We start from the raw sequence: 18198 nt of genomic DNA on the forward strand, positions 1-18198 counted from the left end.
GGAGGTTCAAGTTGGACATCAGGAGGAATTTCTTTACTGAAAGAGTGTTCAGGCATTGAAACAGGCTGCCCAGGGAGGTGGTGGAGTCACCATCCCTAGAAGTGTTCAAGATACAACTGGGCATGGCACTCAGTGCCACAGTTTAGTTGTCTGACATAGTGGTGGTCTGTCCAAGGTTGGACTCAATTTTGGAGGTCTTTTACAACCTTACTGACTCTATGGTCACAGCTGACTTACAAAACAGAGTTTAGAGCATTTTATTACTTATACTACCAAGTGCCTACTCCTGTTGCACTTTACTTCCAGACTAATTTTTGGAGGAGGACTACCATTAAAATAACTTGCTATACTGGCAGCTTACACTAGAACAAACTTCCCTAGCATAGTTAAAAATCTCCAAGGGGAATCTGCAAGTGGCTTCAAGTCAGTTGCTCAACAGAACAATACAAAATAAACCAAGTGTTTCTGACAACCTGTGGTTTTCTTCATTCAACATCCTGGCAAAATACTCGCTTTGACAACAACAGAAAACAGGTAGAGCAGAAGGAGCTCCTTCTATCAGGTCACATTCTGGACTCTGTAAGTATCACAATGAAAGCATAAGTAGGTTGAAAGTATCACCTGGCAGAAATAGAGCTTCAGCTGTGGTCTTTCTTGAGGAAAGATGGATAGTATGCACAAAACAAACTGCTCACCTACTCTAGGAGTAGGCAGACAGTGGGGATTTCACTACACATAGCCTCTTCCCATGTCATGCAAAAGTTTCATTCAAAAATGGCTCATCTCAATAGAACCATCCAAAGTTTCTCACTTTTGTTCCACCTTGAGCAGTACAGAAATTCTTGGCTGCTCCTCCTATGTGTTAGTCTTAGTTAATAGCCTTTTCCCATTCACTTGGTTGGGCATCCCCAAGATATTCATAAAGAATACAAAGAATCCTTAAAGAGCTCAAGTCAAAAAAAGGCAGTGCAGGTCAATGATGCCAAAACCCTTCCCGTTTCTCAAAGGACTGGCTGTTCTGACAATAGCTGGTAACTATTTAGTCCAAGAGGTGTTACATAGAACTGCAATTGATGGGTGAGCAAAATCATTAACAGAAGTAAATTCCAATCTTTAGTTACTGTAGACTTTTACAAGTCCTGAAAGAATTAACGTTCAGGGAATACAACTCGTCTCTACATTGTGTGCAATGGTTTTCCGCTTCTGGCATTCACATGTTTGCACATCCTCCAGAATTCCTTCACTGGATTCTGCAGTTTGCCATCAGTGAGACCTATGTTCAGAGTCACCCTGCAATCACAGCTGGAGTTGGGTAGACCATCCCTCAGCTCCTTGAATGAAAGATCCAGAAAGACACAAAGCAGTGCAAGAAGGCTGCTTGATGAGACAAGGCTGCTTGAGTGACAGCGTCTTCCTTTGAACTGTCAACTGCTTTTCCAATGTTTTCAAGCAGTTGCTTGTCAGATAGAAAGTAGGTGCACTTAGCCTAAAAGAAGAGCTTAGGAAAAACAGTCCTCACTAGCAAACGCTTTTCCAAGGATGTTCTGGAAACCTATGTTTCCATTCCTCAAGAAAGCAACATGAGAATTTCACAGACGTTTCCAACTACTACTGTGGATGGAGCCTGGCAGTGCTGAAGTGCAACAATCTCTCTTCTGACAGAATTTAGGCTACTGGAATAGTTTATCACGGTTCAAAACCTTCTTCCAAGCAAGGCCTTGCAAACTAGACTTTATACCTTTTAATAAAAACTAATGACAATTTAGCCTAAGTATTGCCATGAAAGCTCCTGTGAGCCCTTTTCCTGAAAGCCCTTGGAACTGTCAAATGGAAAAAAGCACTGAACCAAAGTTTCAGCAAGAAGCCAGAGACAGCACTTGAAGACTCATGTTGCAGACACTTTCTGTCAGCTTCCATTGCAGTGGTATCACTGGAGCCTGTTTTGTAAACTGCTTGTTCAGAAACCAAGGCCAGACTGTAGGGGGAGTCTTTAAAATGAAACTGGCACAGATGCAGCAGGACCCGTGTAAGAAGAGCAGACAAGAGGTCAGTACTTTGAAGACACCCGATGCTTTTTTACCCTTGACAGTTAACACTGCTGGGAATGGAACGGATCCTACACATCCACATGGTTAATAGGCAAAATAAAACCAAAGACCATGAGTAAAATGGCAGAAACAGACTGCTCCCATCTGTTCCTTCTCTCCCCTTTACACATGCACTGTCTGAAGCACCATCACTGGACGCACTTGGCAGGAAGTTGCCCAGCTGTGCACAGCCCTCCTGCTGTTATACCACAGCTCCTCCTGGGCATGCTGTGAAGAGACAGTGTCAAAAGCCACACTCCTCCTACAGCAGCCAAAACCTAAAGTATTTAAACTCAACTTTCATGCCCTGTACCTCTGCCAAATCAGCCCCATAGTAAGAACAGTGAAAATTGCACTAGCATGATACTCCAAAGGTTTTGGTGGAAATCCTGTGAGTCCATGGAGCAGTACAAAAAGGCCCACTAAAGGCTGTGCTGTAATTCCAGAAAAAGAGGCAGCTCAGACACTCCACAGCCACTGCTTAAGCAGTGCAGCAGCCAAACTCATTCAAGAAACAAGCAGGCCAAATGCTACCCTTGCATGAGAAAATCAGCTTCTGCATACTCTTTTTCTCAGTCTCTTAGAGAGCACGACCCATGCCCACAGTCTCCTGTTGCAGTTTTCCAGCTCTTGTTGAATGACATTCCTTCCTTTGTGTTCATCAAGAAGGCAGGATAGCAGAAGTTTTGAACTTCACAAGGTTTTGAGCTAACAACAAGGTTACAAGAAGACAATATTACAAGTAGCAGTTTGATGAAGACTTTTTTGTATAGAGCATCTCATTCAGGGTTTCTGATTTACTAAAACTGCCGATACAATCCTTTCATTTTCTATATTCATCCAAGAAGTCTTCAAGAACACGCCCTTCTCTCCTGAAGGGAATCTACCAGGCATGGCCTCATTAATTCCTCTCAATTCAGCACTTTTGAGATCACACCTTGAGTGCTGTGTCTTGTTTTTAGGCTCTCCAGCACAAGAGAAACAATGACACACTAGAGCAAACCCAGGACAGTGGGGTCAAGATGTTCAGAGGGCTGGTGCACCCAATGTACCAGGAAAGGCTGCAAGATGGATTTGCTCAGCTTGAAGAAGGGATGCTCAGGGCAGTGTGTGTGCAGGGGATTTATTGCTGTTTTCAGCTGTGTAATGGGAGAATAGCAAGACTGTGGAAACAGACTTTTCCCTCAAAGGCACACTGTGAAATGGTCATGCAGCAATGGACACAACAGCAACCTCTGCAGATTCCAAGAAGCTATCAGGAAAAAGCTTTTCACAGTGGGGATAGGTCAGTCATTGGAACAGGGCATCTCCATCCCTGGAGATACACATATATCTCACCTCAACAATGTCCTGGGCAATCTGATCTGATCTGACATTGGATCTCATACGAAGGCTGGCCCTGTTTAGGACAGAGGGCTCAGAGATGTCCATAGGTTCCCTCCAGCATTAAACATTCCATCATCCTGCATGACTGACCAGAACAGCTTCCTTACACCAAGTGAAATATTTCTAACCAAGGAAACTGGGCTTAGCCACAGGAATTAAAATTCAATACCCAGAATAGAGATTAAAAGAGTATCACAAGAGACTACCTCCCGCTAGAGACCAGCACCACCTGCTTTTCACAAGCAAAAGCAGTGCAGCCAAATGTAATAACCTGCCTACACAGCCCTCCATCTGCCTTCACCACCACAGGCTGAAAAATGTTTTTGGCAGCTGTATCTTGCTTTGTCTTTTACCCACATAGAGCTGGATGCCATAATAGCATCTGAAAGACAAAGGTGGCACAAGGGGACACTACTAACCAAAAGTCTATTTTTGAGCACAAGGTACTTGCAGACACCAAGTACAGGTATCTTGCAGGATACAGATAAACAATCATTATAAGAATTGCTTACCTGCTGCTAAAATAAATAGATCAACAGTGATGTTAAACAAACTGGCCATGAGAGATCTAGTGTGATCTGACATTAAGATTTTCATAGGAAAGTAGTTTTAACAGTCTGAATGTCACTCTTCCCTATCACAAAAATAAGAATACCAGTCTACTCAAGAGATAAAATTAAAATTAGAGTGTTCTCTACTGCTGTTAGCCTGAAAACTTGGGGATGCAATGTTAGCATAAAAGAAGTCAATGAGCAAAAGACTTCCAATGCATCAAGTAACCTTTATAAAAATACCCTCTGTGGTCTGTCTTTATATTCTGCCATGGAGCTTCAGGAAGGTCTATACACAGATGTGCCCTGCAGTGACCCTCTGTTACTCTCAAGAAACACTCCAGCATTTGACATAAGGAACCTGTTGCAACAGAAATGCCCTCAGGTAACACAACATTACAGTTCTGTTAAGCAGCTTTTCTCACTCCATGCATTTCCCTGAAGAGCAGAAGACCTATTTGGAAACATATCCAGATATCAGCAATGACACTGAGCAGCACAAAAGAAATCCCTGTCAGTCAGCTTTGGATTTTGATCATAACGAGCTTCCAGGAGAGCATAATCCAGCTAAGCAGAACCTGGACAAGGAATGATCAAGAAAAGGGCAAGGAGGGAACTGTGAAAAGCACAAAGGGAAATCCACAACTGGAGAAAACCTTTGGTGAGGAAGGAGAACCAGAAAAGGTAAGATTGCTGGGGAATGGGAGTGAGGGAAAGTGTTTTCCAGAAAAAAAAAGCCAAAACTGACTCAAGAGTGGCCTACCTGGGTGGAAGGCCTCTGGATCGTAGATAGTTCTTTTCCCAAATGAGAAGCACGAGGCCAAAGGACCAAGAGCAACTGGGAACCTCCTACACTGCTGCGGTGATTCAAAACCCTGTGAGCAAGAGGGACATAGAAACCCAGCATCGTTGGGTTGCACTGCCTTGTCACAAAATGAGCATTCACAGGGCATATTGTGTGCATTGCTTCCCCTACCTTCGCCTAAGTTTCCTGCCATCGGTGAGCCAAATATGCCAGACTAACAAAACCAAGATAACCAGACATGGAGGATGTTGTTGGAAGGCGCAGAAAAAGAAAAATGAACCTGAAATGAGGACTGACACTGGGTATCTTAAATGCCAAGCCCAACCCCCCTTTGGTTACTGCAGTTTCAGTCTGCTAATTAAGTACGCAAATGCTGACAGCCAGGCACAAGAAGATAAATGTATGGAAAAAACACTAGATAAAGGGATATCCTAAAATCACTTAAGTTCTTTCAACAACAGTTTTGTTACTAAGTTTAATCGGCCACTCATCTGAAATTCCAAAACTCTTGGGGAAAATGGAATCACAAGGAAAAGTTCTGATGCACAAATCTAGCACTGTACGCTGCCTGTCAGCTCCAGAAAACACCACTTATTTGCACAGACAAGAAGGAACACAGCATTACATAACTCAGTACATTAGTGCTAAAAATGCAAGGACTAATAACTGAGTTTAGATAAATCCCAAATAATCTTAACAATGTCTAAAAAAACCATATAAATCATGGGCAAAATTTATGAGTTTGAAATGACAATTGTGAATGTTTTTTACGATCTACACGTAAAAGAAAAAGCATGAAACTATCCAATGGCTTGTAAACTGAAAACTTAATAGAAGGCTTTATACAAATAATGGCTGCATAGGTAATGCACACTAAATATGCAAATACATGCCCCCATCCTTCCCCCTCCTCTCATCTACCACACTGAAACAACAACATTACCTTTTTGGTCAACATTACCTTTAATGTCTCGATGAACAATCCCATGTTCATGTAGCACATTGATAGCAACGGTGATCTGCTTTGAGTACAGCCTAATGACATGCTCCTGAAGGCCCAGTTTTGATACTTCCTCCAGAGTGCCCTCATCACAGTACTCCATGAAGATGTACATTTCTTCCTGTTTTGGGAAACAAACCAGATTTCATTTGGTATAATTTTTTTCTATTTTAAACACTGAATTAAGATATAGTTTTCCCTACATCCTTCTTTGTTCACGAAATAAATAAAGAATCATGTAATATCTTAATGAAAGTATCACTTACCATGAAATATGTAATATTCTAATGCACAGCTACAGAAACTCTCTGCTATATGCCTATCTGCATCATTTGTACATAACTGATACCATTTGGTGGTATAAAAGTACAGTGCTTTGGCATCAAGCAAATGACACTTTGGAAAACTTGCAGGTGTATTACATAGAAATTTATAGAGATTCTTTCCTTATTTAGAGAAGGGAGGAAAAAAGGGCACAAAATGACGTTTTGGGCTTGTTTTTTTATTCCTTCTCTCTCTTTCAGTTCCTGCAGCATCACGTGTTGACTGCTTGAAATGGGCAAGTTTTTTGTTCTCTGCTCCCACTCTGTCTCCAAGCCCAGTTATTTCAGATAGACTGAATTAATATAAAAAGATGGCAAAGACACCAAAGACATTTAGGATCTAGTCCAAGAAACCAATGACCCAGTGGCACAGACACCCAAATTTGTGTCTCAAATAGACAACTGCAGAAAGCAGCCTATGTTCCCTTCTAAACCAGCAAATGGGTCACCAAAACAACTTTTTCCATATTGAGCAAACCAGTCAAATCCAAGCAGCACTTTCCAGCAAGAAGTGAGGACTTGAGACTCACAAGTGGGAAGAGCATGTGGAAAGCAGAGAGTAGTAAGAAGCTGGGCATCCCAGCACACAACTCCGGAATCCAACTCCATAGAAAAATGCACTTCATTAGTTCTGCTGCTCAAGCACGAAAACTTGCTTTTTCCTTTTGAAGAGATGCTAGCCAAATTCCAACACTTGTCTGGAATCAAGATTTAAATGCCAGCAGAAGATTTTTCCAGGAATCAACATGATACAATACAAGTACAACCTTTGCTGCTAACAGGGACAGGTTTTAGCCTGTCTAGTCTTTATCTACATACAGGAGCTACCATACCATATATGATACAACTTGATTTTAGACCAGCTCAACAGAGCAGCAGCATAGAATAGTTCCAGCATTACTCACTCTATTCACTTATTTTAAGCCTCCTCTGTTTATGTACCAGTTCCAAAAAGTCTCTCCTAACTATGTTTTAGAGACCTCAATATCCAGATGAAAAAAGACACACTGCTATTCCCAGAGATAACCAGACAAGATAAACTAGAAGATTCTCATGTAAAAACCTCCAACAATACAAAGCTTCTTAAAATTTTCTCTCTGCCTTATAAAAAAAGCCCCAATAATTTATGTTTTCTTACCCTGTGGAGCTCTACACCAAAATAACGAACCAGATTAGGGTGTTTGATGCCTTCAAAAATCTTCAGTTCATCAGCTGTTTCTTTGATGGTTTTGTGATCATTAGGTTGAAATCTTATCTACAAGAAAGCAGTAAAATATTGACAAATCTATTTCAAATTAATAAGGAACAAAATAAGCAAACAACCTATCCTAAACTCAAACACAACAAAAAGCTTTTTTGTTGTTGTTAAATAGCGCCATAACACAAAAAAACCCGAAATACCCCTTGCCATCTATAAACAAACAAATAAAGCACACTAAGCTATTTCTGGAAAATTATCTACAACTATGATGATTTAGAAACTTTATAAGAGCAAAATTACATCACTTAAATGTGTCAATACACTTGTGTGCTTATATATATATATATATCTTCTGTGCTTGCCTTCCAGCTTAAGTGTGGTAGACAGACACAATACAAGAGAATCTGAAAGCAATGTCAGAGAAAGCTATCATTCAACAAAGATTTTTTGCCAGGTACTTCATCACCAGAGAGTCTAAGTGATCTCTTTGAGGGGTTTATTCACAAAGAACAAGGCAGCTGTAAGGAAAAGGCGTGGCATGAAACAAATACAATCAAAAGTTTTGATGAAAGAAACAAGTTTTCATTATATCACCTACAATATCCTGTGATGGACTGTTCAGTGAGGAAAAATACTATTCTGAAAAACTGATTTAAAGCTTCTAACCACACAAAGATAAGCAAGATGAATAGCAAGTTATGGAAGATGCTACTTTTACCACATTGTCAGAAAACGGAAGCTTCATTAACTGAGTGCAGGACAACTGCTAAAGAAATAAATGCACATAATTGCACTGAAGGAAATAGTGCACTCAGTTGCTAGGATGTTATGATTGTTACATTCTGTGTAACAATTCCAGGATACAGTTTGTACCCAAGCGGTGGTATAATTAACTACATGAAGATTACAAAAAGGTGACAAATGATATTCAAGTATTTTACATATTCCCTAATGCATAGTTGCAATACTATGTATTTGTAGTAAAGCTTGTCCACTATAATCTGAAGTAATTTTAATGACACTGTGGATGAGGTAATACAACCACAGTGTCATTGGTGCAAGGGCAGGGGAATGCAGTGCTCTTAACCAGTTTAAAAAAAAAAATCAATAAATCTAACTTTCCCAAAGTTATACTTAAAGAAATCCAGAAAAAACTTTCATTTGGAAGTTGCAAACAGTTTTCATTCAAACCTAGTGAAACAAAGGTCTCTCAAAAGATCTATTTATGAGCTTACTTCAGCTTCTGCTAAAGAGCACACACATGCTGATCTGTAAACAGCACCTGCACCTAGAAAGCAACTCTGAATTACAGAAACAGAGTGCAGCTGATGGGGGGGGCAAAATGTTATTTCATCAGGAGAAAAAAAAACATAACAGCAACAAAATCTCAAGTGTTGGTATTAGTCGGTGACTGAATATGGTACAAGAAGTTAAGCACAAGCCCAGTCTTGCTTTTCTACACCTTGGAGGTCACATACATATTGTGTGTGTGTGTGTGTGTGTGTGTGTGTGTGTGTGTGTGTGTGTGTAAGAACTCACTCATAAAATGTAACTGCTGCAATGTCCAATGCCTGTCACAGTAACTGCTTTGAACACTCAATGTTTGCAGTTGTCTAAAGATGTAGAAGTGCATTAAAACTAAACGATAATTTAAAAGAAAAACAACCACAAGGTGTCGTAGGGGAAACAGATCTCTACGCCTACACAGCTTTACTTACTTCTACCCTGAAAACTAGATTTTCTGTGCCCACCAAGTTAGTCAGCAGTTCTGTGACTCAACCTAGCTCACACTATGGGAGAAGCTGAAAAACATCTGATGTCACACTTCCTATCTTTTGCTCTAAGGAATGAAGAAAAAAGTAATAAAATATGAGAGGAAACAGTGCAAAGTAAAATATTAATTTGTGTACAGTCTTCACTAATCTTTCAAAATTATTTAAAATCTCTTAATGGAAGTTCACATATATTAAGCATTCGTTTAAATTCACAAAGCATTCTATGAGATCAGTAAAAAAAAAATTTACATACATTTAAATTGAAAATTATAAACTGAAAAGCAACTTGAGAAAAAAGTGCTAACAGCAGCTGTGGCTACATGAAGAAACAATTTGTATTCCCGTCCTTTCCCAATTAGCTAACAGCAGTGTGCAGAAACCCTCAATGCCTCCTACATCACCCACATTTGGTTTAGGAAAAAAACAAGGGCAGCAGTGGTTCTTGTATTCACAGTACTCACTTCCTTCATAGCCATCAGCTCTCCAGTGTCAACACTGATACAAGTATAGACCTTCCCATACTGGCCTTCACCTGCAAAGTCAGGGTAAGGAAAATTCAGTACATTGCCTTCAACAAGCAACAGGTACATCAACTGCAATGAGGAAACTTCCCTGCTTTTCATCTTTCTTTTCATTTACAACTCCAAGTAGCTTTTAACTGTAACAATACCACATTCAAAGCCCTGAATTCAAGCTGAATGAAAGTAAAAACATTAATCAGCTAACCTGAAAGAAAACTTCTCAAGAACAAATACTTTCCCCCAAAATCCAAAACTAGAGAGTAAAATAGAATTATATGGGGGAAACAATAAGATTGGTGAATTAAATCCCAGAGTTCCAACTAATTTCCATTCATATTTCTGGTTCTTCCAAATGTAGAACTTGAACATTTTATAGTTTAAACACACACAGGTAACACAAGGTAATCCTAACCAAGTCCTTCTCCTTGTTTCCTGTTATTTGACCAATGAAAATGTCAGTGACCTTCTACATTAAGAAAATCCTAGCCACAACAGTATTTTGTATTTTAACATTTTGATTTCAATAAAGTTGACAATACCTATGCAGAGACCGAAGATTTTTAAACACAGTCTTTGATTTCCTTCAAAAATATTAAGTTTGGTATTTTAGCTAGATAAATGGAAGTATAAAGAACATACCAATTTTGTTTCCTCTCTGCCACTTGAAAGTCACTTTTCTCAAACCTACATGCATGACATTATCATAAGATTTCGGTGTGTCACAAACTTGGCCAATGATATTCTTCCTTCTCATCTCTCTGTATCTCCTTTCTTCAAACAACTGAACAGACTTTTGAACAGCTTCCATCGGGGCTTGCTTGGAAGCAGTGTCTAAAAAGAGTGATGAACAATTTCCTTGATTGAGAAATATTCGCCGTTATATTTTGTAATCTTTTGATATCACATGAAATACCCAGAGTTAAAAAAAAACTATTTTGTGAGTCTAATTAAGATGTAGGAAAAGAATAAGACATTTTAACAATCACATATGAAACTATCACTTATGAATCACATACAAAACTAAGGTAAAATGAGAACAATTGTACTTTCCTAATCATCTCTTACTTGATTCAAAGAAATCACATTTATGAAACACAACACACTTGTTTGCATTTGACCTCTAACTAACCTCTGACAGGGGAAATATGTTAGGGTCATAAAAGCACTAAGGAAAGTAGGACAGGTAAGGTTTTGTTCTTCAGACATATGAGAGGTTTCTTGAAAGAGCCATGGCATCTGTTATTTCAAAGATTTAGATGTATTAGAAACTCCAGCTCTCAAGTTTTATCATGAAACAGCATCCTAGTGAGTGAGACCAAAGAGATCTCAGGGCAGTGTTAGTTCATCCCCTCCTAGCAAAGCACAAAAATTATACATCTGTCACTGTTGACACCAGTAGCCTAACCTGTTCCTGGCAGTCTCCAAAGGATGGAGATGATAGTCCCAAACTATATATTCTACTCCCCTACCCACAGTTAGTATTAGTTCCTCTATACTAAATATGCCTTGCTGTAGTTTTAAATCAAAATCTTTGTCTTATTCACAGTGGACAGTAAAACCAGTTCCCATTACAGCAATCTTCTAGAAATTGTCAAGTTTTCCCTCATTCATCTTTTTTAGTTTAGACAAACTGAAATTCATTCAGTATTTATGTTCTGACTTCAAGATTTCAAAATAAGAATTTGTAATTCTTCCTGTGTTCTGTGTAAGACACATAAGGAGACCAGTTTCCAACATAACAAATGTTTTTCTCATGTTTCCTGGGGTTCTACTCTCACATTTATGTTTGCCACAATATATGCAAACAAGCTTCACGTATCAATTCATACAGTACAGGAGTGTCTGAAGTGATCAACTTATTTTCGGTTTAATGAAAATCAGTAGAAAGACAGAGAGAAAGGGGTCCCACAATAGCCTTAAATTTAGGAAATAGTTTGTGATCACACACTATTAGATATCCAAAATAGGAAAATCTCACACTGGGGAGAGATCTTGGGAAGTGAGAAAGTGCTTCCCACTATCATAACTGGGCACTGAATAAGGACAGCAAACTTCTGCAATTTCTATATAGTAATAAATGAACACAATTTTGTAGAACACTGGTAGTACCTTTCAGAAACTGAAAAGAATTAACTTTTATAAAGTTTAATTACTCCTACCTTGTGACTCTGTTAGCAATATCCCATACCTGCAATCAGGGTTTTTTTTTCTCCCTCCTATAAAGCTGTTCACAAGCTCTCTGTTCTGTTGTGAATTCTTCACAATCCACAATAAAATCCCACCTTTCAGTACAGCACTGGTCTAACAGACATTGCATTACAGTGATTCCTAAACACCTACCTTTGGTCTGGTTGATCAACGTTCTGAGCTCCCAACTCCGCCGGGATGAACCACTGGAATCTCCTTTTGGATACAATGGCTCTAGAGAAATAACAATGTGAGCACAAAAGTAGCTTTACCTCATATTAAAGATAATGCCACTATTTTCAGCAGAAGCTGAAAATTAGTCTACATATAGGACTAATAGCCCTACATGTACAGCAACATATGCTCTTGAAATCAAAATTGACTTCCCTTCAGAAAACAAATTATACCATAGAATTTCATTTGAATAGAAACAGAGATCTCCTTCCACAACTTAGGGAAGCACTTCAAGCCAGGACACTCGGAATCAAATATGCAAGATATCTGTAGGAAAACAATTTTCTAAGGTTCCTTAGAATAAGATTTGTATTCATTCCAACCTAAGCCACCTTCCTTTTCATATATATACCAAAAAAAAAAATGGAATAAACATGAGGCAGACAGTATTTTAAACATCTGTTTAAAAACTAACAAAGATGAAAAAAGTCTCCCATAAATTTTTAAGGCATTGCTCTCTATGCAATCCAGTGTGGATGACCACAATATCAACTCTATTTTGCTTCAGATTTTGTACTTCCTTTCAATTTGCACAATCAATCTTTCAGTGTACTTGTTGCAATAAATACCACATATACAGGGGCTGGGGAAACCTGACAGAGAAGCCCTGATGGGGACATCAAGTCACACATCCTGCCCCTTCTTCCAGGATTCAAACAACAGCAAGTACTTTTAATACAACTACTGCAGGGATAAAGAACTGGACAGAAAACACTTCACTGTCCTGATGGATCCAGTTCATACCTCACTAACAGTGTTTCAAAATTTACTATCAAATGGGGCATATAATTCAAAAATAATATTACTAATTTCATTTGAACACTGGAACTCAGTAAAGCACTAGGAAATCCCCTCAGATACAATTCAGAAACAATATGAATGGCAAGAGAATAATGAATATATCTTAGAACAAAAGGACATTCTCTGACCATACAAGCCCACAAGTTAAAAATCTAAGATTTCTGTATGTGATGAGGTGAAAAAAATTTTTGTAAAGGGTAAGAGCTGGGAACAGAGAGAAATATGTTCATGACATAAAGCATCTGCACATCCAGGTCACAATTTGTTACTGTGACAATCACCTTCTCGCTCTTCAGTGGGACTGGAGTGACGACTAAGGGATCTGAACTGCAACTCAGCTGCTATTGAAGCAAGTCGATCATTTTCAGGGACACTGGAACCCCTGTTAAAAGAGCCATCATACTAATTAACATATCATTAGTGTTTATTTGCTGCAATGCTAATTTAACTGCAGATTTTAAGAGACAGAACCTCTGAAGCCTAGGATATGAACCATGAAAGCAACATGAAAGGAAAACTGATGCCAAAAGGCAAACAGAAAAGCCTCTCTGTGCTTTTTCACTCAAATGAAGAGTTTTTAGATTATTTTAGTTATGCTGCTCTATGAAAAAGCCCTAAGCTTCCAAAGCATAAACTACTTCAAACTGTTTCTTGCCTGTAGCAACAGAATTCATTTTCATGACTTGTAACCTACTACTAAGAACAGCTGCTGCAGGATGCAGCTTGTGCCAGGGTTGGATATACAATCAGAAGTGATTCAGCTGAGTGATAATGTGAGCCACATCATCAGATGAAATGTAGTAACTGATTCATATGTGCCTAGTGCACTGCAAGTACAGTCATAGTCCACAGTCATTAAGTCAGAACCAGTATAAAGAAACATTAGCTGGCTGACAGGAAGGACACTGTTAAATGACAGCAGCCTGATCACTTAGAGGCCTCAGTTCTTCTGGACAGCACAGAGTGAAATCAGATGCCTCAGAGTTAAGAGTCAGATGAACAAGAAGGCTGAACAGAAAGGAAAACAATATTAGGAGAAACAAGACTTAAATTCTTAGGTCTTCAGCCACCTTCCTCCAGCCCCAGACAATTAGTCCACTCATTTTAGAGCTATAAATTCTTTGCAGAAGTCTTTCTACCCTTTTGGAAAAGGTTCCCCTTCAATCTTTGAAGTTTGATGGAGAAGAATTGTGACTGATGTCTCCTTAAACATAGTATGTTAGAGGTATGAGCTAAATGTTACTGAAAAGTGGGCAACATTGTTAAATCCTTCACTGAAAGCTAACAACTACAAAAAGATTAAAAATACTTTGCGTGACAAGGTCCCCACACACCTATGAGAGGGCTACCAGTCCTATAGTTGTTTCCAAATTTTATCTGAGTATTATCTAAAAATAGTTTTAAAAAAAAACCAAAAATAACAGAAAAACACCACTACAACCTTGAAGTCAAAACCACAACCACCTTTTCCCATGCAAATGTTCTCCATATAATGTTTGCTTTGCACTTCCTTCTTCTGCCCAACCAGATTTTATAAGTTTGAGCAGGAACTGAAACTAAACTAGTGAAAATCCTCATTATTCTTCAGGAAGTTGAGGTTTTAATGAGCAAGAAGGCTAAGGTGGTTCTCAGCATATACAGCAATGATTTGTGATGCATGAAATGCTTAAAAACAAGCAAAGCTACATCACCTCTAAAATGAAGCAGCAGCTGAACAGGCCTAAGCACTACAGCTTTGAATGCAGGTGCCTAAACCCCATTTCAGGCCCATCTTAGGCACCCCCACCTTTTATTCATCCAGAAAGTCTGTATGCATATTATTAGGCAACAAATTATAGTAAAAGAGAAGAATGCTAGATAATTTTTGGCTCCAGCCCTGGATAAATAACAAAATGACGAATAATAACCACAGTTAACTCAAAAACTGACCATCTATAAAGATTATAAACATAAGCCTAGCATAAATGTATAAACACCTGAAAGCTCAATGTAAACAACCAGGTATTAGTGCTTTGGATTTTAATTTCTAGTTATACTATAGTGGGTTTTTTCTCTTTTGATTGTTGTTGTTAAAAAAAAACTTCACTAGAACTATGGTGGCATTTGTGCACTATGCACTGCCTAGTACAACTGATTTACAAAGTTCTTACATTCAACTTTTCATGGATACTTCATGCTTATAATCATGTCTTAAATGTCTAAAGAGTTTCTGGAAAGTGTCTAAAGCTTCTGTCTTTGTGCTATTTCTGCACTGGACTCCACGCTTTGCCAAACCACAAAACATTTTGTTGATCCAAAAGAGTCTATTTCTCTTTTGGAGCACAAATAAAGTAAATTCATAATTTAGACCATAATGCATCAAAGTTTGAAACTTTCTTTTAACTATACTAAAACAAAAAAAAATTGTAGAAATATATTACATTGTAGTATTTTGCCTTCCTCAATAAACAGAACCCTGAAAAAAAACCTAGCAGCCTTCAGAACTCTCTCTCTGCTTTCATAAATTCTTTTCTTCAAATGATTCCTAGCTCACACAGGGTATTAAATGCTACTTAAAAATCTAGACAGTGCATTAAAAAAAACAAGATTATGGGATATTTTATGAACAACCATCAGAAAAATGGATTCAGAAAAGAGCTGAAAACTCTAAGAAAAATACAAATCTTTGAAAAACACTAATTATGCATCCCACTGTCAGCATATAAAGCTGCCAGAACCTCTTAGAGAAAATTTTCTAGCATTTTACTTACTTGAAAGGGCTATTCCAATGCTGCAGACTACTGCCTACTCTGTCTTTTTCATGATGGGGCTTAAGACACAAGCACAAAGGATAAATAATGTCCACGTTTGAATGACAAAAATTTCAAGATGTATTTTCAACCAAAAAAAAGGTCTAGATTCATAAGCTATACATCTGGAGGCTACTGTAAAAGGTGCAAGTCACGTCTTGCAATAAAAATGAAAAACTTGCATTTTGAATGAAATCAGAAGATTGCATATAAAAAATGGCCATTTACTTCCCTCTTAACAGCTTAATGCATGCTTGTGCCATGCATCCGATAACAAAACAAACTATGATGGTCTGCTGGCTCACAACCAAAAATTATTTATTACAAAACAACTCATAATCAAGCTATATCCAAGCTTGCTTTGGTCACCATCAATCTACTGTTCCTTCACCACCTCTTTTCTTCTCTACCAGCTTTGTGATATAGTCAGATGTGTGTATCCATTCATATGAATTTCTATCCCAAAGAACTTTCAGTACTCTGCAGCAGAAATAAGAATCCAAAAGGTTATTTTTAAACCCTAAGATAAGATAACACTACTGTGTTAAGAGCAGGCTTTTCACAGTCAAGGGTGCAATGGAAAAAAAAAAAAGGTAAAATAAAGTTGGGAGATACGTCAGTGGTCTGACTTGTAATACGAGAAGAAGAAATACCAACAGTCTGAAATTATAACAGCCAAATGAAATGTCAAAAAACAAGAAAGATACTAATGTAGGTCTGTCAAAAAAATGTCCCTTCTGATGATACAGAAGCCATTTCTGTTACATATCCTGATACAAGAATAGTTTCTTTCATATTAAGTTTATTCTGCACCACCCTATGAAGCCAAAGGAGCAGCAAGAAATTATTTTAAAAAATCCTCACATGTTTAATTTTGCATTTGCCACTATACAGTATTTCAAAATACTTGTATTCAAAATATGACGGACAATAACAATACCAAAACTGTTAGCTAACATGAAAAAAAAAAAAGAAAATCCTTGTCCTTAGTTGTATCTTGCAGTTATCTCAGTGGAAATGATTCTATGATTCTAAGTGTTAGTTATCAGTACTAATTATTTACTAAAGTTATACCAATGAGCTGTCTGGCATATGTTCATTGCATGGACATTTTACTGAGCAAATCTGTAATCTACGTCAGAACTGCATGCTTTAACTACCACATGTTCAGGCTTTTTGAATCTGAAAGTGGTCTCATCACGGATTTCCAAGACACATGACTTTGCTCAAGTGGAACATGAATGAAGGAGCCAGTGGAAGACAGATGGAGGGAAGAGCGCGGTGCAAACGATCTATTAGGATGTATGTGGGAACAGTTATGTGGGTGATGCAGGGAGGATGAGTCTGCTACGGCACGGAGCGCAGCTACCTGGTCTCATTTGCACTGCTGAGAGGTTTGGGCTGGGCTGAGTCGCTCCCAACAGGAGCGGGGCGACTCACGGCAACACTGCCATGGCTCCGCGCATCGCAAGGGACGCTCCGCGTGCTGTGGCAAGGAGAAAAACTTCAGGAAAAGGTTAAAAAAAAAAAAAAGTATGGAGTTGAAAGTTTGTTTTAGAAACAAAATATTGAAGCGTGTATAATGATGCCTGATTTTAGAAGTTTTTCAATTACATTAAGATTTTTATTCTGGGTCTCAGAAGCTTTGTGGCTGCCAATGTATACAATAATAATCGTCAAAATAAAAATCTTCTAATCTTTAGAATACTATAGTTTCTGCCAAAGCTAAGTGGCTTCTGAAAAAAAAGTCAATTGTAGAGTTTCTCACTGTAGTCATATTCTTGGAAAATAGGGCCCTCTGTGTAAAATTATGCATGGTGATGTTTATTTCGAAATTTTTTTTAAACTATTTTTGTAATAATTCTCATGTCAACTCTTTCAAAGGCAGGAGAAAAGATCCACTGTTTTAAGCTTATTCACAGTAGGTTGGTAATGATGCAGAAATGCCACCATATCTCAGAATGCTGCATTTTTAAGTTCCATGTATGTAAATTGTAGAAAGCACTGCCACAGGAACTTCAGCAGGCATTCAAAGAGTGGAAGGAAATATAAGTCTTGCTAAAGAGCAGTTTTCACTGAATTAAAGCTTTTTACATGGAAACACTGGTTTCAGGAAAGATAAAGGGGATAAGAATGACTTCAAAGTGAGAACCCATGCACCAACAGAGGGGGGGGGGGTGGCCAAGCAGCACGAAAAGGAAACTTGTATTGTCCTTAAAAGCACATCAATAAATTCTGGATCACATACATGCTAATTTTTGCTATCTGGTTTGCCCTCAAAGGGAAAGAAGAGGTATTCCACTTACTGACATTCAGCATAGCCAAGAGAGGATAAAACAGTTTAAAATGCTATACTAATGCTTAATACCTGAAGCCTTCAGGTGTGGGGATGATGAGATGAGGATTTGGTGGATCACTATGGCACCGAGGCACTTTTACAGGACGGGGACTGTTTCGATGAACAGCTGCAAACATAAAAACAGATCACATTTATTCAGATGTCAGAAAAACTCTCTTAAGGGCCATTTCAAGACACAA

At 38.4% G+C, this 18198-nt stretch overlaps 1 protein-coding gene across 4 annotated transcripts in view; it reads right to left on the bottom strand.

The window, feature by feature from the left end:
- The window catches only part of MAP3K4 (mitogen-activated protein kinase kinase kinase 4), a 63307-nt gene that overhangs the window by 3375 nt on the left and 41734 nt on the right, over window positions 1-18198 (bottom strand). For 2 of the 4 annotated variants that reach the window (XM_059841273.1, XM_059841276.1), the window contains exons 16-23: window positions 18029-18125; window positions 17030-17146; window positions 13153-13253; window positions 11990-12070; window positions 10289-10480; window positions 9590-9660; window positions 7291-7407; window positions 5791-5950 (exon numbers count right to left, since the gene is read on the bottom strand). In XM_059841273.1, the coding sequence (XP_059697256.1) occupies window positions 5791-5950; window positions 7291-7407; window positions 9590-9660; window positions 10289-10480; window positions 11990-12070; window positions 13153-13253; window positions 17030-17146; window positions 18029-18125 (936 nt within the window). The remainder of the gene's footprint in view (window positions 1-5790; window positions 5951-7290; window positions 7408-9589; window positions 9661-10288; window positions 10481-11989; window positions 12071-13152; window positions 13254-17029; window positions 17147-18028; window positions 18126-18198) is intronic. The other 2 variants (XM_059841274.1, XM_059841275.1) reach the window with 1 other exon arrangement.

This window comes from Haemorhous mexicanus, chromosome 3, assembly GCF_027477595.1.
Source record: "Haemorhous mexicanus isolate bHaeMex1 chromosome 3, bHaeMex1.pri, whole genome shotgun sequence".
NCBI classification, from domain to species: domain Eukaryota; kingdom Metazoa; phylum Chordata; class Aves; order Passeriformes; family Fringillidae; genus Haemorhous; species Haemorhous mexicanus.